This window comes from Rhyacophila brunnea, unplaced genomic scaffold, assembly GCF_057557595.1.
Source record: "Rhyacophila brunnea isolate RB1 unplaced genomic scaffold, BYU_Rbru_1.0 scaffold_16, whole genome shotgun sequence".
NCBI classification, from domain to species: Eukaryota; Metazoa; Arthropoda; class Insecta; order Trichoptera; family Rhyacophilidae; genus Rhyacophila; species Rhyacophila brunnea.
This window is the reverse complement of record NW_028232816.1, coordinates 9,116,199-9,140,712: the sequence shown is the minus strand read 5'-3', so window position 1 is coordinate 9,140,712 and position 24,514 is coordinate 9,116,199. Positions and strand designations below refer to the sequence as shown.

Genomic DNA, 24,514 nt, shown 5'->3' with positions numbered 1-24,514 from the left:
AGTTGGTAGATTTTAAGCGGATAGTGACATGGGTGATGATAAAACATTATAACTCGTAAACACGAGAAACTTTCAAGACATCTCTAGACCTTTTTTGCCACAATCCTTTCGCTAAAAGGACGATCGCATTCAATTGCGATCAGCTGATAGCATCACAGCACGGAGGGGGGCAAGATGGCGGAAAAGGGGTGGGGAAAAGTGGTAGATGAACTCAGACGACGTTGTGACGAGGGTCATTACTAATTAGATCGCACAACTAGGTACTGGCCAGGCGAATATAAATAAATACATTACAAGCGAGTGGCGTAACCAGAGAAGTGCAAATAAGGGTGTCCATTAATGATAGAAAAACTAACTTTGTGAATGTGATAAATAACATGTCACCAGATGAGGTGATACGATAGAAATATCGAATTCAAACATAGCTTTACTTTTATAACATTTACTCTCCTATATTATTACACCGTTTAGATAGACGCTGTAAATTATTATATGACATTTCGAGATAAATCGAATTGCTCGGTACAAAAATAAAGAAGAAGTGAAGTATTAAGGTAAATAAATATACACCATTATTGTCTGACAACAAGAAATTGGCGATAACAGGAAGTCGCTGTAACCGCATGTAGAAGACTTCTAGTGACGTATCTGTCATGGCGGCAACGCGTGCTAGAAGAGTGTTTAAATAATATATCGGCTCTCCTTTTAAATGCTACTACTTTTCTTCTTCGCAATAAGCCAACAGTTTACTAATAATAATTATAATATCACCCCTGACCGTTTTAGACATATTTTTATAATACATAATAGAAAGTTTCAAATTACGTAAATTGACAGATCCGTACACCACGGAAGCGTAATATATTGAAATGATACATATGCGGGCGTTCTTCATTTGAAAGCTAAAGTCTGATTAGGTGCACTGGAGCGAATTGTTAGTTCACAGTTTTAACACATAGACAAGAAGTTATTGATCGACAGTCACGTGAAGTATGCCAGCGATGCAATAGGATTGATGTAAGAGAAGCGGTGAATAGAAACCGTAACAAAAATCAAATTCGCTGTTTGTAATTCGCGCGCACTGGAAGAAATCGCATCTGCGCATGTTCGAAACTAATTATTGTTCCACTATAATTTAGGCGCGACTATCGCGTAACTCACGCGTCGGATTTGTATTGTCAGTAGCTGCCGAGATGGCTACGTACGATTTATTCTTCCTCAACTTTCCGAATTTTAATGTGTGACCATATGAAACATGATAATATCCTACAATGATTGATTACGGGATGAATCTAATAATGGCTTGTCAATATGGTATTGAATCGGAATTATTCACAATTTTATAATAACATTGTATGCAACTTACATGTGCACGTTCGTTCTTCAAAGTACTAAAAAGTAATAACCCGAATAATGGTTAATTGGTGTATAATGAAATTATATGCATCTCGGCCTAAGAATGTAAAATAAAATACTACTAAACTTTACTTCAAATTTAATTTTAACGACTGATTATAGTTTTCGTAGGCTCTCCCCCACAGAACAGATAATAAATAGAATACCGATTGGCTATATTCAATACGCCGCATGGTGAAGCAGGCTTTTCAATGTGTGAGTGTCCTACGAAAATGAAGCACGCATTATGCACGTGCAATAGTGTGTGTAATACACCAACATTAAATGATCGTAAATGCATAAACCGAGAGCAGTTTTTAGTATTCGACGTAAAACGTATTTTTAACACGTGTGTAAGTTTAACCCGGATTCTTCTTTACTCGTGTCGGTTACCTGCTTCGCCTTACCCGTTGAGTATTTCAGTTCCCATTATTTCTGAGTTCCCTGCTCTCCCCTTTATAAAATCGTCTGCTGCGACACTGGTGTAATAAATCCTTTGACGTCAAAGCACTTGTACAGAAAAAAGGGTCTAATAACAAATTTAATAACTGAATGCAGAAGTTTTCTCTTATATAATTAGATACTTTTCGGTAAATTTGAACCCTGTGGTCCGTATTAATAAGATTAAAATTCAATTGACGTTTTTAGCAATTAAAAATGTACATTAATATCGTATTTAAAACAAAACAAAGTGACGGAAGCGATCGTCAGCATATCCTCAATCATAACCTGGATCAATCGTGTCTATTATGATTTGTTTAATTGCGACAATGTCTCTTGAAATATATGGACTGCATTTGTATAAATAGCAAGGACAATCTATATCTCGTCACGTATCTTGAGTCCGACACTGGGCTCACTATTCATCACGAGTCCAGTCACACGACACATCCAACCGTCATTCACTCGAGTCCATTCTTATATCGATAAATAAACTCTCTTCTCGAAACTTCCAAGCAACGACAACTTTATCTCTACACATATCAACATCCCAACAGATTAAAAATATCAACATTTCTTTAATTGATGCCATTTCGTATTCATAAAATATGAATTAATTTATATTGGACGACATATTGTCTTGTTCACATAGTAAACTTAAGGCGCTATGCATAGTAGTACTTATTTAAATATGTCGGCCATTAGGTTAGTTAGCTATTTTTTGTATAAATAAGAAGTACCTAGGTAACAACCTTTTATTTGTCAAAAAGTGACAGGTGTCATAATATAATTATGTATTCTTAACAATCTATACATAATCAAATATAGTTTTGAATGTTGCTACTCATTGTTTATAAACTATAAAACTAACATTTGTTATTTTTAAATAGATATTATACATAATGCCTAAATTTGGTGAACACCAAGAAACATTTTAATGGTTCTAAAATAAAGTTTTTGTAAACGATATTAACCCATTGTCGTAATGTTCTAAATATATCCAAAGCTGAAATACTCCTTGTTTAAATAATAGTGTTTGCTTTATTTATGTTCAGATCGTAGTGTAATAGATATATCATAGGAAAATAAGAATGCATTAAGTACAAAATGTATTTTCATTTGAACAATATTATATTATACGGTTTCATATCAGTTTGTATAAAGAGCTTTCAACACCGATGTTTCTCTTTTTTTAACCGGTGCCCTGCTGTTTTAATGAGAGTTGTCCATTAAAAACAAAACAGTGATTCAGTTGGTCGATGGTGTGCGTGCGGATGTTTAACCATACTAGTGGTAGTTCAGTGACGTCCCAAGACAAAATTCCGCCCCATTTTTTTATAAAGTATTTTTTTATCATCCTTTCATGACTCCAATGTCTAAGAAATGTGTTGTATGGATACATTACTAAAAAAATATACCCCACAAAATAATAGACAATATTGCGAGTCCACGGTTTCAGATACAAAAAAATACCCCTGACACCTTTCAAAACTCGCGAGTGACTGGCAAAAATATTTGTATAAATTAATTAGATAAGTTTGTACCTACCAGTGGCGAAGGGTGGAGGTAGGCTGTTAAGATTCGCTATAAATAGTGCATACCAAACTTTGTTAGTCATATGTATTTGTTTTTATTGAACTAAGACTACAATTTACAGATGGTATTAGTTAGTTTTAAAAAATCAATTAAACCCTGCCTAAACGAAACCATAATAGATTTGGTCTAATTTGGGCAATACGACAAAATTGTGTACAATTTTTCATTCATAGTTATTTGTTTTCGTTGGATTAAAACTACATATTACACATATTTTTGGTTCATTTTTTTGATTCATTAAGCCCTGCGTAAACCAAACTATAATAAATAAAAAATATTATTCTATCTATAAAATACTCAAAGTTATGTATGATTTAATTGCATAATTTTAGATATTTTATAGATAAGACATGTATTTTTTGACTAATATCTATTATGGCTTGGTTTCTCAGAGTTTAATTGAATTTTAAAATCTAACCTACACTATCTGTAAATTGTAGTCTTATTTCAATGAAAACAAATATGTATGTCTGAAAAAGTTTAATGTGCACTATTTATGGCGGATCTTAACAGCCTACCTCCACCCTTCGCCACTGGTACCTACCTATAATTCAAATATAATTCGCAAATCTACACGTGTCATTACTGGTCATCAAGGACGTGATGTTCAAGGATAACAGAAGTAAACTAGACAACGCGAGCCCGACAAAAAAATACAGTCCTATTAAACTTTTTTTGTAAATTTATACATTTTGTTTCCAACCAGTGAGTTGAATTTTTTAATGGAAAGATATTTCCGCCATTACTAAGTTTAGGCACCTATTTCTAAATATACCTAGTGACCCTTGATTTGCCGCCCTTCGAGTAACTGCCGCTCCTAAGCGACGCTCAATCTGCCTACCCCTACGGGACGTCACTGAGTGGTACCTACTATTTACCTGGCAGCTGATGTGCTCGTAGCGCTGACAACGGTATACGTATTCGTACGCATACAATCCACAAACCGAATCATTGTTTTGTTTTTACTGTACTTGGCTTACCAATCCTGGTGACTGGTGAAAACGTCGCTTTTTGACCTCTTTGAAATTAACTGCTGTATGCAATCTTTATATGAAAACGATGCCTACTACTTGGCAAAAGACGTGATTGATTTTATTATAAATTATTATGAGGAATAATATCATACCTTAATACAAAATGATGGTTCCCAAGCTACAGAATACATGCCAAAGTATTTTACCAACACCGCTAACAATAACACAAAACATGTCTATATTAATTGTAACATTCTCACCTCTTTATCTAAGTTCACAATGTTTCTAGCCAGCTTTTCGCAAATGGCCAAGTGATACTTGGCCTGATCGGAGAGCTTCTGCGAGTACAGGAAAATGGTGTAGTTAATGCGGACGAAGAGATGCTCCGGAGCCAGAATTATGGCCTGATCATAGGCCTTCAGCGCGTTGCCTTGGTCTTCCAGCTGATTTAACGTGACTAGAACAATGTTAGATATTTTGGTACACATTTTAATACAAATTAGGTCTTGATCGATGGTGTAATATCATTATGGACCACAGAACAGATTAATAAATAGAATTAAGATACCCCCAATACGGTACATTTTGAAGCAGGATTTTGAATGTGTGAGTGTCCTACGAAAATTAAACACACATTATAGCCGGCACTCACATCTAAATTCGCCTCGTCTACCGCACAGTCATAAATTAAACCTTCCAAGAACGTCGATCCGGTGTTGCATATGAATACCGCGCACATCTACATAGTGACAGTCGCACGTAACCTTCGAAATGTATAGATATTTGGATGCGACGATCGGCGAGCCGGTATAGGAATGATCAATTTGTAGGTTTTTGTATGAGTCTTGGCGTCTTCGACTCGCAGCCCGAGAAGAGTAACAGTAGATGTTTCTTTCAAACTAAAAAGTCGCATTCGATCAATCTGCGGAGCTCCATTTGACAACGTGTGTTTTGTGAATAAAAATGACGTCACATCGACGTATTCGACACGTTGAAGGCGAGACGAGTTTTGATGTGAGAGCCGGCTAAGATCCGTTACGGACTATATTCGCGAGAGAACTTTGCCATGCATCGACTATTGAAAATACAATACTAGTGCAGCTTTTTTGAAGTAATATCGCTAAAATGTTTGAGAATCCAATTTATGTATGTGAGTTAAATACAAATACACTTAATTTCATTGTCTTGATGTTGGTATGGCAACCGAAATACCAATCGACTAATAAGCCAGCTTATAGAATTTATATTATAATTTTGTTTTTGAAAGCTGTTTTTTGACGACGAAACCAGATCTGAATGCCCAATTGAACCAAATAATTTTACAAAATACCTAATTACTGTAGAAAGGCGACTTACTGGCCATAAGTACAAATGTCGTGGCGTTGGCTGGCCGAAGGTTGAGGGCAGCGCAGAGGAACTGGAAAGCCGAGGAGTACTGCTGCGAAGACAGGTGCACCAGACCAAGGTTGTGCATCACACGGACTGCCAGAGGAGTCAGAGCCGTGGCTCTTTTCAGGCAACTGATGGCCTGTAACATCGTGGAATATTATCAACATACTGCACCGTTTTACGCAAAATATGACCAACATGATTGAACTTTAGACAATAAGACATATTGTTGATATTATTTAAAATAACCTATTTTAGGTAAGTATACGGTAACGTCTCGGCCTATAATGTCGTGGATCCGAGGTTCGGATCACGAGTCTGGCAAACAATACAAATGTTGTTTTTTTCAATGTGCATTTGGACCTACAGTATGTAGGTTGAGCAAGTGGCTAAAATATGTTTCTCGTAACTTTGCAGTTATTCGGGTCGAAATGGTTAAAAAGAAATGTGTTTTTGACTTATCGATGCTAACTTCTTGGTGGATAAAATTGTATTAATTAAAATATAATACAACGTGTAGTCGTTACTCCACATTTAACATTGATCGGGACCGGTTTTGCTCGTCCATGTTTTTTTTTATCGAATCTAAGTATTTTAAATACTCAGGAGCATTTTTGGTTCGGTTATACATAATATCAGTGTGACGCGCTAGGTAATTTGAAGTTCAGAAGTAGTTCGTATGCTTATTGCAGTGGCGAAGACTCCGTACTAGACGATTATTTAAAGCCTACCTTCTTCAGAAAAATATTTTTTTATTGCATATTGACGTACATAATATTTAAATAATTACTTAGATTCTATAAAATAATTTAATTTGCCAACAACATCCGATTGGTGATGTTTTTTTGTGTGAACACTATGTCACGTGACCACATCATGTCTATCACAATGTATGCAATATGATAGGTCTTGATGGTCAAGTCTAAAATCTTTGCGTATAATATTATTGTCTATGACTGCGGTTTTAAATAACCATTAATAACATAATTTAATAAAATAATTTCTATGGCACCTACCTATTCAATCATAATAAAATGAAAATAAAAATAATTTTATGTAATGATTTTTTATGTGTCTACATGTTTAGGAAAATTACATAATTTAAACTCATTGCTCAATCTTATATCGTCAGTGAGCTGTTGAAATTTCATAGAATTAGTGTGTACCTATTTATCAATTAATAGTAATATTGTATTATCTTCTACCGAACAAATGTGTTCTGTTTATCTGATCTCCACAGCCTACCTCTTTCCAAAAGTCACCTTCGCCACAGGCTTATTGAGTTTGGAAACCACTGGTCTAGTTATAGAGTCTATACCAGTGATTCTCATGTGCGGCCACCAACATCATTTTCAGTATTTAATTTAATTAACTGAGCTAACTTTAAATATGTGTAATTGGAAATGAGTCATGACCAAGTACTTAAAAACCATTTTAATAATACCACGGTTAAAAAATTTTGGTCGAAGCTATACGTTGACCAAGAATCAAGTCAATTCAAAGAATTGGTAACAATTATTACTTTATTAATATTGTCGATTTGTCCTACTACTGTATACTGTGAAAGATCATTCAGTGTAAGGCACTTCATAAAAAACAAATATTGAAGCCAGTTGACAGATGTAAACTAAGAAGCAGCCATGCGGCTCGCATTGGAAAAAAAGAGTATTGAGGAATTTCCATTTGCATTATTTTGAAATACGAGTACCTAAAATATATGTTCTAAAATGTTCAAATGTCTTATATTAAATGGACTTGTCTATAAATAAATTGATCCATTTTTTTAGTACCTATATTAAATTTAGCTTTAATTTTTTCAATCACAACAAAAGTGAAATATGGTGCGGCCATAGAACTGTCAATGTAAATTGTGCGGCCACAGTTAAATTTCACGAGAGAACCACTGGTCTATACTATTGTGTTCATTGCAATTGCAATATATGACATTTCTGGGATATAAGTTTTATATTGTGAACAAGTTCTCACTTGAAGACATATCGATTTTGTCGATGCCACGACTATGATGCAGTGACCCTGGAAGTTTTCCTGCAGCTCAAAATAGTTGCAATAACTGGTGACCTCCGTCTGTTGCTAGACGAATGCAGTGCTTTAAGGCCTCAGGGAAATCAAACGGAACCTCAGATACTGAAGTTTATAAATTAAATTAAAGAAAGTTTTGCAATATTTTTTTCTATACAACGCAGGTAGTCATGAAATCATGGGATCCGGATTTAAATCTATATGTGGTGATTGGGTTGAACTGTAGTTTGCGTAAAAATGTATGTAATATAACTGCACGATTAAGAGTTTTTCCAGTATATTCATGTTATAACAGAAAAACTTAATAACACCATATTCATCGATTAATTAATAACTTGGCGCTGCGATCACCTAAGGCAGTGGTCGGCAGTTTGTCAAGGGAGAAGAGCCAAATTGTCAAGAAAACATGATAACAAAAGTACCAGAGAGCCGCATTGGTGTAATATACATATTATGTATATGGATATGGATTTTTAGGGGGAAAAAGTTCAAGATTTTTGTTTGATTCCCAGACTTGAGAAACTATGCAGAGAAAAGAAGGCGTACCCATATAAATAATTGGTATTTTTTAGAGCGCTGATAAAAAAATCTTTTGGCGTAAAGGGTACTGCGAGACAAAACGATTGAAACTAACTGCCATAGTTACTAAAGTATCAATAGGGAAATATTTGTAAATGTCTCTATAAGCGAACGAATCATGTCCTGTCTTAAATTAACTGGATTCCAATCAAAATCATTGGCAATGTTTATAATATTATAACAGAATTTACAATTAACAACATTTACATGACTATACCTAATAATAATACTAGTGACTATTCATATGAATGTAATTTACATTTTGAGTGATTATACAATGTTATATAATAATTAGTGGGAATCCGCAACCCCTGTATACATGCGGCGCCACTACCTCCTATTAGGGGTGGTCCGCTCTCTGGCCACCAGAGCCCTTGCTCTTCCTTCCAGTGGCAAAGGGTGGAGATAGGCTGTTAAGATAAGACATAAATAGCGAACATTACTTTGTCAGTCATGCGTATTTGTTTTTATTGTACTCGTACTAAGACTACAATTTACAGATGGTATTAGTTATTTTTTAAAAATCAATTAAACCCAGCCTAAGCCAAACCATAATAGTTTTGGTATTCTTTGGGCGATACGACAAAATTGTGCACACTTTTTCATTCATACATACTCAAATCATTAAACTCTGTCTAAATTAAGCTATAATAGATAAAACATATTATTCTATCGATAAAATATCCAAAGTTATGTATGATTTAATTATTGCATAATTTTAGATATTTTGTAGATAGACGAGTATTTTTTGACTATTATCTATTATCGCTTGGTTTCGCAGGGTTTAATTGAATAATTATAATTTATAAATAAATTATTATATAAATTTATGAATAAATGAATATTTTAAAATCTAACCAAAACCGTCTGTAAATTATTGTAGTCTTATTTCAATGAAAATATATACGTATGACTGACAAAGTTTAGTGTTTGCACTATTTAAGGCTGCTCTTAATAGCCTACCTCCACCCTTCGCCATTGCTTCCTTCTATATATACATGTGGCAAACGACGACGCTTACCAATGAAATGTATAAGTTATATGACCTCGAAAAGTAAATCGATGATAGCCATGTTTTTTCACATGGGAGAAATCAATCTCTAGTGAAGGTTCCAGATCAGTGTTTCCCAACCTTATTTGTGCCATGCCCCACTTCAACGCTTCAAAAATCTCTTCAAAAATCTTGAAAGCCTGTCAAGTCATCCAGTGCAATCATCGAACAAGCTAACAAGCAGGTTGTAAATACTCTACCGAGAAAAATTGAAAGCCGGTCAACTTTACACGCTACACGCCGGCGTGTGGGCCTACTGCGTCTGCGCAGTAGCAACCTCCCGGTAAAAAAACGAACTACATTCTGTCAAAATAGTCGCTGGCTTGTGGCTTCTCAGCGAATGGAAACTTTTGTGTGTCATTATCATAATCGCAGTAGCTGAATCGCCCGCTATTAAATTCGCCAACAAACAGCTCGTAAAGTAGCTCAATGTAATTGACGCTTTAGAAATCATTTACAGCGCTAATGCGCCGCATTCAAATAAATATTATGATGGAAATGGCAACAGTCATAGACTAATATGCAACAGTAATTATCTCGGAAAATCATGGTAGCAATATCAAAAAAATATTTTCGAAAATGCGTTTTTATAACAAAAAAAAATGTACCAAATATTAATGATTTGCACATTGCCCTCCAAATCAAATAGGATCATTAATAATAAAAAATTTAATTTGGAGACCGTACCAGACCGCGTCAAAATTATAATACCGAATTTCAAGTTCCTGGATGTACGGGAAGTAGGTAAAATAATGCGGGATAAAACACACGATAGAAAATGGAAATAGAAAAAAATGATTTTAGAAAATCTTTACCCGGGTCGCAGACCTAAATTCGTCTCGACTGCAATACGTCGAATATGTGAATGTGATTTTGTTGGTATTCACAAAACACATGTAACCTAATGTATCTCTGAACACTGGTCGAATGGGATATTTTAGTTTTGATAAAAACCGCTATTGTCGTAAGCAACAAATTTTACTCGACATAGGACGCAGGTGTAATTACAAAATGTCGCACTGGCACATGTGCAGAAGTGGCTTTCTTTTTCATAGGTACTTGTTTATTAAAGACAGTTATAACATCGCGCCAAATTTTAATTTATGACTATATTCCAGACGAGACGATTTTCAATGTGCCAAACAGCGGCAATTTTCATTAACGCAGATGACGCAATCGATTCGTCAGAAAATTTGAAAGGGGCCTCGAAACAGTTCAAACTAGTCATTCAATTATTACATCACAAATTGAATATAAAGTGGTACCCACTCAACGCATAACAAAATCTCTGCAACAGTGCAACTAACGGCAAAAGGGCATATTATAACAACACAACCACACAAACGGATGCATAATAATTGGCCTGAAAGTCAGTCAGTGTGTCGGGCCTCTAAGTCACTGGTGCGACAAGACTTATAGAGTAGATCTACAATTAAAATATATTAATTATATTATATCTACATACATACCCATTTTATTTATTATGTTCTGCAAAATCTACACATGAGATGTTATTTTAATAAAATTGCCAACATAAGCCATTAAAGAATGTAATTTATTATTGTAATGTCTTTGCTAGAAAACAGATGGTCAGTAAAAGTAGAAAATAGAAATTTAATCTACGTAAGTATGAAAGAAAGTATTTTTTGAATAGTTTTTACAAGCAGATGACAAGTTGAATGGAATTAACGTAGTGAGGTGATAATGAACATTCTTACAGAAGCCTGTGATCTGTATCCAACCTTTTTGTGTATTTTGAATATTATTTTATAACAATATTGGTTGAGCTAATTATGGTGGCTCTCATTCCTTTCTTTCCTTCTACCTCAAATTATCAGTATTGTCGCAAGACCAGGCAAAAAGCAGTTATGGGTTAGTAGTCACGTCAGCCATTCATACAACCCAAACTATTTCTGAACCTCAAGGTGACTCAACAAGTGGATACCATGAACGTGTCCAGTGCAACCGTCGTGGAAACATCATAAAATGTTAGTGCCTGGCATCCTACTTGTGACTTTCTCCTATGTATCCTTCACCATCACGATCATCCCACCAATCAATAGCAGTCCACTATGAAAAGCGCAACCGAATATAAACACTATAACTACAGAGATCTTCTTTATTATTCAGTGACATATTATTTATGACACGTTTACAGTTGGTATAAGAGATTTCAGTCGCGGACAATATACGCGGTGGAAACGACGAGGCACGGTAAGGTATGGGCGATTCTCAGTCACGCTGGCTAGCTGTGAGCTTCCCTAAGAGAAAGTGAGAAAAATTAAAGTTTTTAGTACCTACCTAACCTAACCAAAAATCAAATTATTTCAATTTAAAACATTTAAAAATGAATAAATAATAAGATCTTATGTAAATAATGTAGTGACAATTTGCTACTTTACTTGAAAAAAGAATTTTGTCAGTCTCGTCATATTATAGAGATCGACAACTATAACTTGAGGTGTTTCGGTTTGAAGAACTATTAGCTTGACCTACATTAGCATTATTCACACCGTAACACTCACACCAAGGTCACGCCTCAAGATATAATGCAGTTGTCGGTCAATATGATATAATATCATACAATATGGTTCAATCTACTCATAATAAATGCAAGTAGTTGAGTGACCGCAACTCAGTGATTAGCAACCCGAAGTCCGCGGGCCGCATGCGGCGTTCGGTATAATTTTCGACTAGCAAGATTATTTTTATAATACCACCTAATTAGTCGAACAATGAAAACAATATAATTGTTTTGTAAATAATCGGTTGGATACTTATTTATATAAATACGGCTCCAGTGTTGCTAACCACATCATCATTTTATTATAGTATAATATTATGTACCTACCTACAATAATTTTGGTACGCGTAGGTACTATATTATTATGTATCATACTAAAAAAATCTATTTTTTTGTATTTCCATTCAATAATCATTAGGGACTATTTATTATGAATTTAAAATTTGAATAATAACAAAATGTCTTGATCGAGTTTCAGGAACGAAAAATTAAGGGTTAAAAATTAATAATTACAAGATAAAAAGACCTTTTTAAATACAACGTTTTTAATTTTTCTGTTGAATTATTATGCTCAATATGCTCAAACTTGTACTTGATATGAAGTCAATAAAAAACAAACAAACAAATATAGAATACTGAAATGTCATTTTGATTTCCATAGTAACGCACGTATATATTAATAATTTAGTTGCTAGGACCCCAGACCCCTAGCAACCAATAATAGTGGATTGGATTACGGATTTCTTCCGATATAACTTTTCATACAAAACAGAATTAACTGAAAATGAATTCAATTCTACTTAAAGATGGCTAAAAGTATTGAAAGAATGCATTGGCTTCGTGTCCTGATATATTCTAAAAGTTTCAAATGTCTAACTAGTCGGGAAGTTAGTTAAAAATCGATTGCAAGATTTGTACTCGATAAACAACCACCGGACGTATAAGAATATGAGCTGATAAAAGCGTTGTAAAAAATAAACAAATCGACAATTTGCAGTATTTTTTTGTAAAATGTCCTATAATTCCGAATATTCCGATACCTAATTTCGAGAAGTTAGCTCTGCGCGGTCCACAAATTTTTTTCAGCATTTAATTTGACCCATTTGGTATGAAAGGTCGCAAATCACGCTATAATTTGTAGTATTTTTTTGTAAAATGTACTATAATTCCGATAATTTCGAGAAGAAGTTTTTTCAGCATTTAATTTGACCCATTTGGTATGAAAGGTCGCAAATCACGTTATAATTTGTAGTATTTTTTTGTAAAATGTACTATAATTCCGATAATTTCGAGAAGAAGTTTTTTCAGCATTTAATTTGACCTTCTTGGATTGAAAGGTCAACAATCACTGCTGTAACTGATCTTAGTCCATAATGACTTATTATTGAATTGATATTGAAAATCATGACGTGACGTGTTATCAATTCGGTACCAACGTAATGATAGTTACGTTTCATTGAATCTGATAGACGTTCAATACTTACCTAATAATATTTCTATACATACGTACATACCGATTAAATTTACTAGAATTTAAAATTTGTCATCTCTTGCACAGGCCTTCGTGGCGCAATGGCAGCGCGTTCGGCTGTTAACCGAAAGGTTGGTGGTTCGAGCCCACCCGGGGGCGATGTTTTTTTTAATATTATTTTTTTATTTATAACTCTGAATATAATAATTATTAGTAGGTACAACTATTAATATTTAACAAGCAAATTACTAAAGAAATAAAAATATGACAATAAATTTTAACTTAATATTGTTTTTTATTTATATCTCTCAATAAAATAATTATTTTACTTAAGTAAACTATTAATATTTAACAAGCAAATTAATATAGAATTAATAAAAATTCATAAACATATGATAATAAAAACAGTAAATTTTAACTTAACATGTCCACTTCAATATCGCATTTCCTGGCAACTCTGTGAGGAAAATGAAGAACATTTTGAACGCCTAGTACTACATACAAAATGTTTGTTGGTTAAAAAGGGTGTTTATCTTCATTATTATAGTACTTGGGAAAGTATTGTACCGTTCATAATTGACAAATAATTATTGTAGAAGAGATAGCTGGTAATAGTGTGACACCGACATAACGTCATGTATACTTGCCAGATAAATTTATCATTTCACTTAACGATCTTGTGGTGTACCGATCTATCAATTTACGTAATTTGAAGCTTTTTATAGTAACAATATGTCTAAAACGATCAGGAGTGGTGTTAGAATTATTATTAGTAAACTTTTGTTTTATTGCACAGATGAAAGGAAGTTGCATCTAAAAAGAGAGCCGATACGTTAGACGCCTCTAGTACGCGTTGCCACCATGACAGGTACGTCACTAGAAGTCTTCTACATGCGACTACAACGACTTCCTGTTATCGCCTATTTCCTTTTGTCGGACAATACTTACTTCTCTATGTGTAAAAGATCATTCTCGCTTTTTTCGGGCGATTCGAGGACTGTTTTTTCGCAGGCCAGAAACTATATTTACTTTCTGTATCATTAGTAGCTGTGGTTTGTATATTAGAACATTTTTAGGTGTGTTTATCACGTTACCATGTTTCTGGAATTTATGTAAACCTTGACATATCAAAATAGATAAAGATATGTACGACATATAACATGAATGATAAACGGTTCACAGACACCTCACCACCGTAGACAATCGAAACGTTATTTTTTCAAATACCGATAAGTCCATAACAAAAAGCAAACAACAGATTTTAGATTTAAAAAAAATATTCTATAAACTATCTAAAAAATACGCTTTTCAATCATAAATTTTATTATCTTTAGATATTTTATAGATAGAGGAATATTTTTTTAATCTCTTATGGTTTGGTTTAGGTAGCGTCACAAATAATAAATATGACTGAAGAAGTGTGTATTATTTTTGTAGGATTTTCACACTCTACGCCTACTATTATCGTTTGGGTTGGCAGATTTTAATTGAATTTTAAAAACTAATCAATTCCAACTGCAATAATTTGTATTATTATTTAAATGACAACAAATACATATGAGTATAATAAAGTGTAGTAGGTATGCTATATTTATGTCTAATCTCCGCAGCCTATCCTTAGAGCGTCGCGATATATACGGGGGGAAGGGCGCCAAATATCCTGGTATAGGGTCCTACTTCAGGATTTACTACTACTAGTCACAGAACAGATGATAAATATAATTCCGATAGGCTATATACCAGTACAGTAAATTTTGAAGCATGGTTTTGAATATATGAGTATCCTGCGAAAATGAACCACATATTATAGACGTGCAATAGTGTGTGTAATACACCAATATTAAATGAGCGTCGATGCATAAACCGAGATCAGTTGTCAGTATTCGACGTATTAAGTATTCTTGACACGTGTTTAAATTAATCCCGAATTCTTCCTTACTCGAGATCGGTTGCCTGCTTCTCATTTCAGTTCCCGTTACTTCCGAGTTCCCTGATACTAGTATTATTATTTTTGTTAATTCCTACTGTATTTCTAAGTTATTTTTTTTACATTATTATGCATACTTTATATTATGAATATCTAGGAATAATTTCGGCATGCGTTGCATCTACAGCATATATTAACGATACGCCACTGGACTACATACGTTTTTCAAAAACCCTGTGAAGCTGTCCGCGGCTGTCAATTGTTTGAGTACGAACATAAACAACTAATTGAAAATATTTCCAGTACAAGTAAGTACCTAGTAGCCGTTTGCTCATTGGCCACTTCTGAGCCTTAGATTTTAATTACAACCCTAATCATTTGAGAAGTTGTGACTTATTATGAAGGTTACGATCCAAATATAATTAAATTGTCATTTCACTCGAAGTGATTAATTATTTCGTCACTACCATTACCACTGACCGCCATTTTGAAGTCAGCGCTGTATGTCATAAACAAATTAATGGGTCATTACTTGACTGTCAATCCTACCCAACAAAGCTATATAAGAGCTTTATCATTTTTTTTATCATGGTAATATCAGCACAAGGGATGGAAAGGCGATCAACTTAAGACAGAGCTTAATTAAGAGATTATTTGGCTCTACTCACAGTTCCTTAAATAAAATTTTATTATAGAATGGTTTTATAATATATAGAATAGAAATACTTTGGGCCTACGTTGGTCGACAGTTAAAGTAAGCTTTATTTATAAAATAGAAAAACTTCAGGTTTTAGAATTTATTCCGAATTCATAGAGATTAACCAACAATAACATAAACATGACCCTCGTGTCAAGCCTATCAGGCACCATTAGCGAATGGTGTTAGATTAGTAAATGTCCTCCCTAAAGACATACACATGTTCAATGATATACTTTGCATTTTGTTATTGAACTATATTTAACTGTATAAAATTGAATGTTTTTTGTTTTCTGTATTAAATTATTGTACTTAAGTATGTTTTGATTTAATTTTTTTCTGTTATTATTATTATGTTCTCTTCTCTCTTGTGAGGGTAATATTTTTATAATGTAAATCTCATGTTGTGTACGTCTTGAATTTAGATTTGTTATGTCCACAATGTTTTGTATTCTTAAATAAATAAATAAACAGAGAATACTTCAAACGGTACACGAAAACAGATTAACAAGATTAGATGACTCGCTCGACCAAATAACCAGATGAACCTGCCAAGGATTAGTTCAGTTCAGGTATGTATCACATTTGACAACTAGATACCACACTTATCATTAGAAACGAATCACAATAGTGTAAGGTGCTTAGTCCCAAAATAGAGGATCTGTATGATCAAAGGGATCAGAGTTTATCAGACTAAACAGACTGGCTGTAAGACTGTGATGTGAGATATCAATCACGGACTACGGAGTCAACAAAGAGTTAAATCCACTTTCATCTACATAGTGTTTGCGACGTCCAGTCAATGAGCAGCGCCATCTATGGGTTTTTTTTCGAAGTCACGCTGCTATATATAGAGTTAAATCCTAATCTGTCTACATAGCGTTTGCGGTGTCCAGTCAATGTGCCGCGCCATCTATGGGTATATTTTCATGCCGCTATAGTATTCAAAATAAATATCACTTCTTACGTTTGTCCTATCAAAGATTTGATAATAATGATAGTGTTATAATGTATCAAATTATTGTTCTTATTGAATCTAATAAAATTAAAAAAATATTGTCTGGAATGCTTTACAAGCAACGTGTTAATTTTAAATCTCAATGTTATACAGCCATGTCGTTCCGGTAAAACAGATAATATGTAAAATTTACATGTAACTTCAATGGAGATCATGCCAACTACTTTATTTTCCACATATGATAACATAATACAGTTTAATGTTATTCGTTTTGGTTTCAGTATTTATCTATTTTTATTTTCACAGAAAATAAACATATTGTCAAAACTCATTTACACACGCGCCATGTCACACAGACGGATGATTATAGTTTTTACGCTAGAGGCAATAATATTGACATAAATGATGGTCATTTTCGATTCCGGGGGCAAATAAATTCACGTTAGGATTAACGACAAACGACAGGTAACAGACTATGCGTGAATTCGTTTTTCCAGCTGGCACACAAGTTGTCGACATGATTACGTAATTATTTTTTCAATGTTTGTTTTGTTCAGGTTCAGAGTATGGGCACGCTTGGCTTAATTATGAAACGATTTTATCGAAATATACAAGATGTCCATTATTAGAAAAGTTGAAGAAACTTTCTATATATATACAAGTGATTTTTTCGCCTCCGATAATGCGATAAATTCATATTTGAGTGAACAGTTCAAACCAGTTATAAAATTATATAAAAAACCTCAAAACTATATCAAAAATTGAGTATGAAAAAATATTGTCCAAAGCATAACAAAATAACTGCAATATAACACAAAAGATTGTCTATAACAGGGTTGGCGAACCCTTTTACGTACGCGTGCCAAAATTTTCTAAATTTTATTTTTCCACTGTCTGACATGCCAAGCAGTTTTTCGTAGCTAAAAAAGTTTTTTAAATTTTAAAGAATTATTCTATTGAAAAAGTTTAAAAATTACAATTGAGTTCTTGATAAGCTATCTTTCACCGTATTTTTAGCCGAAGGCATATCTTTTATTCTTTGATTTTCCCCCTTGTTTTCAAATAACAAGAGATTGTGGAAGCATTTAAACCATTCTTCTTTCATGTTATATTCTCCACTACTGAAAGGTTTTCCATTTTTAGAGATTATGTTTGAAGCAATATAACAAGCAGTTATTATATTTGAATGATTGCCGATAATTAATTTCATAAGGTTTGTTGATTGAATATTTTTATTTTTAATCCCCAATCCCAATGACCGACCTATGCAATTGTATATTTACATTAAACGTAATGTAAATATACAATTTTGCAAAATTGCAAATTCTTGAAAAGGATTTGCCTGCATTTTTTATATAATGCGATTTGTCATTTATGCATGAATTTCGTCGTTTCTGTTTGCCCATCGATTGGTAAGCATAATATATGAAAAACAGAAAAAATACGCATGGCTATGTCGTCAGTATTTTAAAATATTTTATAAGTACTTAAGTAGTATATAATAATTATTTGTAAAACTTTTTTAAAAAATAAATAATATATATAAAATAGTATTTTTTTTCAATTGAAACATTCATGTGCCATGCAAAATCATCTTGTGTGCCGTAGGTTCACCATCCCTGGTCTATAACCTGACCACTCACCACATTTATTAAGGTTTGTTTATTGAAGAATGTTTTTACCAAATAAATTGTTAAAATTTGTAAAACGCGAATATTCATGTTGGTAGGTATATTATAATTTTTAATTTGTGAAAAAGTAGCTAACCCACTTACATAAAAATAATGCAGTAAAACCAAATTTTTATGCAAATAAAAAAATTGTTTTGATTTTATTTTTTATCGTGTGGGCCTCAAAAGCAACCAATGCGTCGGGCCTCTTATGTCACCAAAACCGTCACTGTATATAAAAGGAGTAATATAATATATTATATTTACACTATTATTACCCGTATCCGCCAAAATCCGCAAAATATGGTCATAAACCACGAAACGTGAATTTGTTATGATTTAAGGGGGGGGATGGCAGAACAGATATGTTTAAGGGGACACATGCTCAGCGTAGGTCAAAATGGAGCTTTTATTGCATTTTCAAAGCATAATCCTGGACATTCCTTAAACGTTGTAGATAATCTATTTAAGTCTATAATTTTGAAGCCTTATTATCTTTTATATTTATTTTAAACTTTTGATGACTGCATAAAGTATATTTATTACATAAAATAGTATTCTTTTAAACCTCTCGCTCTAATGTTTTAGAATGTAGTCATATTTCGGTACAGAACTATGCAGTGGTGTTAAGATTTTTTACATTTATTAATTTTTAAACGCATTTATAAAACCATTAGTATAATTTATTACGAGATAATTTTTGTAAAATATTCACCATAAAAAAATATTTTAGATAATATAATAGAATATAGCCAATCTTAAAAAAAATCTTAACACCACTGCACATTTATGTACTGAAATATGACTATATTCTAAAACATTAGAGCGAGAGGTTCAAAAGAATATTATTTTATGTAATAAAAATACTTTATGCAGTCATCAAATGTTTAAAATAAATATAAAGGATAATAAGGCTTCAAAATTATATAAATAGATTATCTACACATTTAAGGAATGTCCAGGATCATGCTTTGAAAATAAAATAAAAGCTTCATTTTGACCCACGCTGAGCACGTCCGCCCTTAATGGTCTTGGTTTACTTATTACTTTATCGGGTATATTAACCAAACAATGTATTGGTACCGGTTTGACATGTTGTATACACGTGCGTCAACTCTGATGTAGTATTGAAATATTAATTCAAATAGTATAGTAGAAATGCTAGGAATACTATATCCGCGGTAAGTGCATATACTAAAAAAAAAACTCTTGTAAAGCAATCGTTAAATGCCGTTTATATTGTGCAGTGGCGAGGGGTGGAGGTAGGCTGTTAAGATTCGACGTAAACAATGCAAACTAATCTTTTCAGTCATAGTTATTTGTTTTCAATGAGTACAATTTTCAGATGGTGCTGGTTAGTTTTTTAAATTCAATTAAAACTTGCCTAAAACAAACCATAATAGTTTAGGTATGCTATGGGCGATCAGACAAAAATAGTGCACACTTTTCAGTCATACTTATTTGTTTTCATTAAATTATGAATACATATATTACAGATGCTGTTGGTTTAGGCAGAATTTTAGATGTTTTATAGATAAACTCATATTTTGATCTACTATAGTTTGGGATTAGGCAGGACGAATTGATTTTTTTTTAAACTAACAAACACTATATACACATTGTAGTCTTCCTTCAATGAAAACAATAAGTTGGCTCGCACACCTAAACTCGCCTCGTCTGCCGCACAGCCATTGATCAAACCTTCTAGGAACGTCGCACCGATGTTGCATCTGAAAACCGCGCACGTTGTCGCCTAGCGACAGTCGCGCGTAATTTCTCGAAACGTGAATATATTATGAGATGCGGCGACCAGCGAGCCGATATAGGAATGACCAATTTGTAGCGTGTGCGTATGCATACTAGCACCTTCGACTTGCAGTACGAGACGCATGCGATTTGTTGCTAGAAGCACTACATGTTTTTTTTTTCAAATTAAAAAGTCGCATTCCATCAACGTGCGGAGCTCCATTTGGCAACGTGTTTTTTGTGAATAACGATGACGTCACATCAACGTATTTGATACGTTGTAGACGGACGAGTTTAGATATGCGAGCCGGCTACTACGTTCGACTGATAAAATTTAGTGTGCACTATTTATGTCGGATCTTAACAGCCTACCTCCTACTTTACCCTTCGCCACTGATATTATGCAGTGTTCACACATATAATATAAATTAAGAATTTAAAAATTGTACTTAGCATTTTTAAACGCCAAAAGATATATTCCCATAATATTAATTATTTCGCTAAAATGTTATGCGTATGGAACTTAATCAGTTAGTAAAGCTGTTATACCGTTGTCATATTTTCATTTTGCTCCAAGTTACTTAATTGAGTTCCGCGATTGAAGCACAGCTTCACAAAAATGTTCCGGGTAGTGTAGAGCAGTCCACCTTTTCCAACCCATAGCACACCAAAGGTCTCCCCAGAATTCCGCAGCACACCACATGTAAAACAATTTATACACCAAAACATGGACTCCACATCCTAAAGGGGGACCCCAGCCCAAGATCTTTGGCGGGCCTACCCTATCGCTAAGGTTAAAGACAGACAGAAAGACAGTGTGTGAACAGTTTAAGACACTATTTGAAAAACGCTAAAATAGTGTTTTTCAAATAGTGTTCGATGTAAAATTAATAGTATTGGACTCGAAAATGGGAGCTGAACTGCGATAGTAAGCGATAGATCGGAAATCCGAGGATATTTTTTATTAACCGAAATCCAGAAAATAGCCAATGGAACATCGGCGAACTTCGGTTTTAGCGTCCCGTCGTTTATCAATTCAACAATTCCTCTCGAATTTATAGGAAAAGCGTTTCTATAGAATTTTCGGCATTGGTTGCAAAAAGGTTTCGTATCCTGTCTCATTTACTGTATGAAAGTACTGGTGAAATTTCTTTTGCAGCAAAGATAAATGTTTTTGAGACGGATCCAAAATTAATTGCTCGTTTTCAATGGTGGTCTGGTAGTTTTTTCTGACATTTGTAGAGATCCTTGTCTTAACTTCTTCTGCCAAAGTTTCATTTTATTTTTGACTTCTTCTAATTTATCAGAGCATGTCAATATGTTTTCATTCTGACCTTGCATTGTTTCATTAAGTTCATGCAGGTGCTCAAATATATTACCAGTAATGTACAAAAATTTGGCTATTGCACCACGGCACACCTAGCATCGTCTCGCGGCACACCAATGTGCCACGGCACACCGGTTGCGGAGCACTGGTGTAGAGGATGGCACAAAAATAAAAAAAAGTATTGCGCCTCACAAATTAAGAATCCTTGTGCTACGTATTCGGGTACTGCCATAGGTTAAACTACTCTGAAATTAAAAAAATGTCACTGGCAGACTAAAAATATACTACGCTTTCGAACTTTAAAGCGGTCAGTCCGAACCTGTATGCACACAACGTGGTTATAAGTAATCGCAACAAAATCGACCAAGCGATACAGGATAGCCACAAATTATCAAGTTTCGATAATGAATCAGTACGAGATATTTTATAATTTACAGATTGTAAGGTGAGCATAACATAAATTATGTGTATAATAAAACGCGGAATAATCATTTTGTTATTAAATTTACCAACATATATTTTGTACCTATTATGACTGGTTGTAATAACCATAATTAAAGGAATGTAATGGCAATGGCAAAAAAACTTTACAAAAAATAATTAAAAATTGAAAATAATTTAGAAGAATAAAAACATCAAACAAAACGAATTAAATAATATAGTCTATTTAGATTTATTGTCTTCTATGTTCGAAAACATATAATATAACTCCTAGACTTAGATAGTAATTCAAGAGAAAAATAAAGAATATACGCATTTGAATAATAAATTGTGGTATGAGGTGCGGATTCCGAGTTTTGTGGATGGCCAAACGTGCAAATAATTTCACCATCAACGAACTCCATATTCGAAAATTTTGACAGTTTTGACAGACTGAATTTGAGAATGATTCGATAATTTTGAAAAGAGAGCTCACTATCTGAATGGGAATTGTTGGGCTTCACATTTGTATGTCGAATGATCAAAAGGCGCTAGTAGGACGCTTCTATTTTGACGGTGCTACTTTACGTCCAACTTCGGTACTTTATTTCGGATATTTTGTTTTAATTTGTAAGCTGTCAAACTATTATGAGAGTATAATTTGTTTACGTGTATGATTAATGCGTCTTCTCCTTGTCTCGCTCTTTCTTACATATCTTCATAGTTTCTCTCTCTAATGGGTTATAGATAATTCAAGACAAAATATATATAAGATAATTACGACATAGTGTATACCTGGCCCATGTACCTACACAGAATAGACGAGTCACACATGAAAAATAAACTGACGTTCATAAAGCCGGAAGGCAAGCGAATACTTTGTCGATCTCGTACAAGATGGAGCGATAGTGTCAAGTTGAATTTAAAGACCTTGTGCGTCCTAAACTGGAAGAAAACGGCTTTAGACAGACCTGAATGGAAGCAGATACTGGAAGAGGCATCCTATTATTACGAATAATTTTAAATAATATTTAATTGGCATGCTCCAGAACAAGACGTGAACAATGATTAAACATATTTTAACCCTTAATTGCATTTCAACAAGCAACAAGCTGTATAATTCGTAATATTTTTTCGTGAATGAAATTTTATTTAAAGGCTTACAGTTCTCCGCAGTTGATAAAATGTGCTGGCAAAATAGTATTAGTACATATTTATTCACAAATGCCACTGTAAATTTATAATAAGGTGGCTCTCGAGGTGCAGTGGGTAAGACGCTAGCCTTCCACCCCAGAGTTCTGGGTTCGATTCCCGGTCATGACAAAAACATTTAGGTGTTTTTCTCAAAGCCTGGGTGTTTGTGATTGTTCAAAAATTACTAACAACCACCTTGTACGAAAAAGCAAGGACATGGTTATTAATAATTTAAAAAAAATATATATAATAATATTAAATGACATTCTGATCGATTAGAACAGTAATTTCAACTGCTTTATCTGCAAACCGGCTAACAGCATTTGGGAAAATTGTTCAGGAAATAGAAAAACTTAATAATTTAACTATCGAGCGGAATTTACCAATTACAAAAATACACTCAGATTTTTTTTTTCAAATAATCTGCACTATGAATTAATACACTATTTTTTTAGCTTCCCTTTTATATAATGAAAATTTATATAAAGAGCGGTGTTGTCCCATTTACGATATCGGAAATTTGGCACCTGCAGTTGGGTGTTTTGTGTGAAGAACGATAACACAATTTATTTATAGGTTTAGGAGTTTGGAATTTTGTGTGAGCATAGAAAACATCTCATTTTTGGTTGTGAAAGTGCAGTTGGCTGGTTTGCAGCTAAAGCAGTCGATATGTTAATTGGAGGGTTGCTATCATGCATTTAAGGATTAATAAACCACATCATATACATATTATATTAACTCCGGACTACCGACATTTTTTCATAGTTTCGGTTCCAGTTCAGGTTTTTTCAAGATTTTGAATCATGGGTTCCGGTTCCAAAAGAGTGGTTAATCTGATCCAGGGTTCGGTTCTGCTTCCATTTCTGCATGGCAAATGAAGAAAATTTAAAAATAGTTGAGCGAACTAACAGTGGGGCGGAATTTTGTTACTCTATAAAGGCCATGATACGTCTATTACAAATTGAAATATTAACTTGATAGGAAAAAAAATGTTAGACGGTAAAATATAAATCACAAAAGTCTACTTTGAGTCAGACGGCGCGGCGCGTGCGGGGATTTTATGCCACTCTATATGGTAACATTCCAATGCATACGTAATATTTTGACGAATATAA

The 24,514-nt window shown here is 33.7% G+C and overlaps 1 protein-coding gene and 1 non-coding gene across 2 annotated transcripts in view; one reads left to right on the top strand and one right to left on the bottom strand.

The window, feature by feature from the left end:
- LOC147074321 (BBSome complex member BBS4-like) overlaps positions 1-24,514 on the bottom strand; it is a 126,839-nt gene that overhangs the window by 23,036 nt on the left and 79,289 nt on the right. The window contains exons 8-9 of the mRNA XM_085943599.1: positions 5,763-5,934; positions 4,667-4,863 (exon numbers count right to left, since the gene is read on the bottom strand). Of these exons, the coding sequence (XP_085799725.1) occupies positions 4,667-4,863; positions 5,763-5,934 (369 nt within the window). The remainder of the gene's footprint in view (positions 1-4,666; positions 4,864-5,762; positions 5,935-24,514) is intronic.
- TRNAN-GUU (transfer RNA asparagine (anticodon GUU)) lies at positions 13,548-13,619 on the top strand. Its single transcript has one exon. It is a non-coding gene; the product is annotated as a tRNA-Asn (tRNA).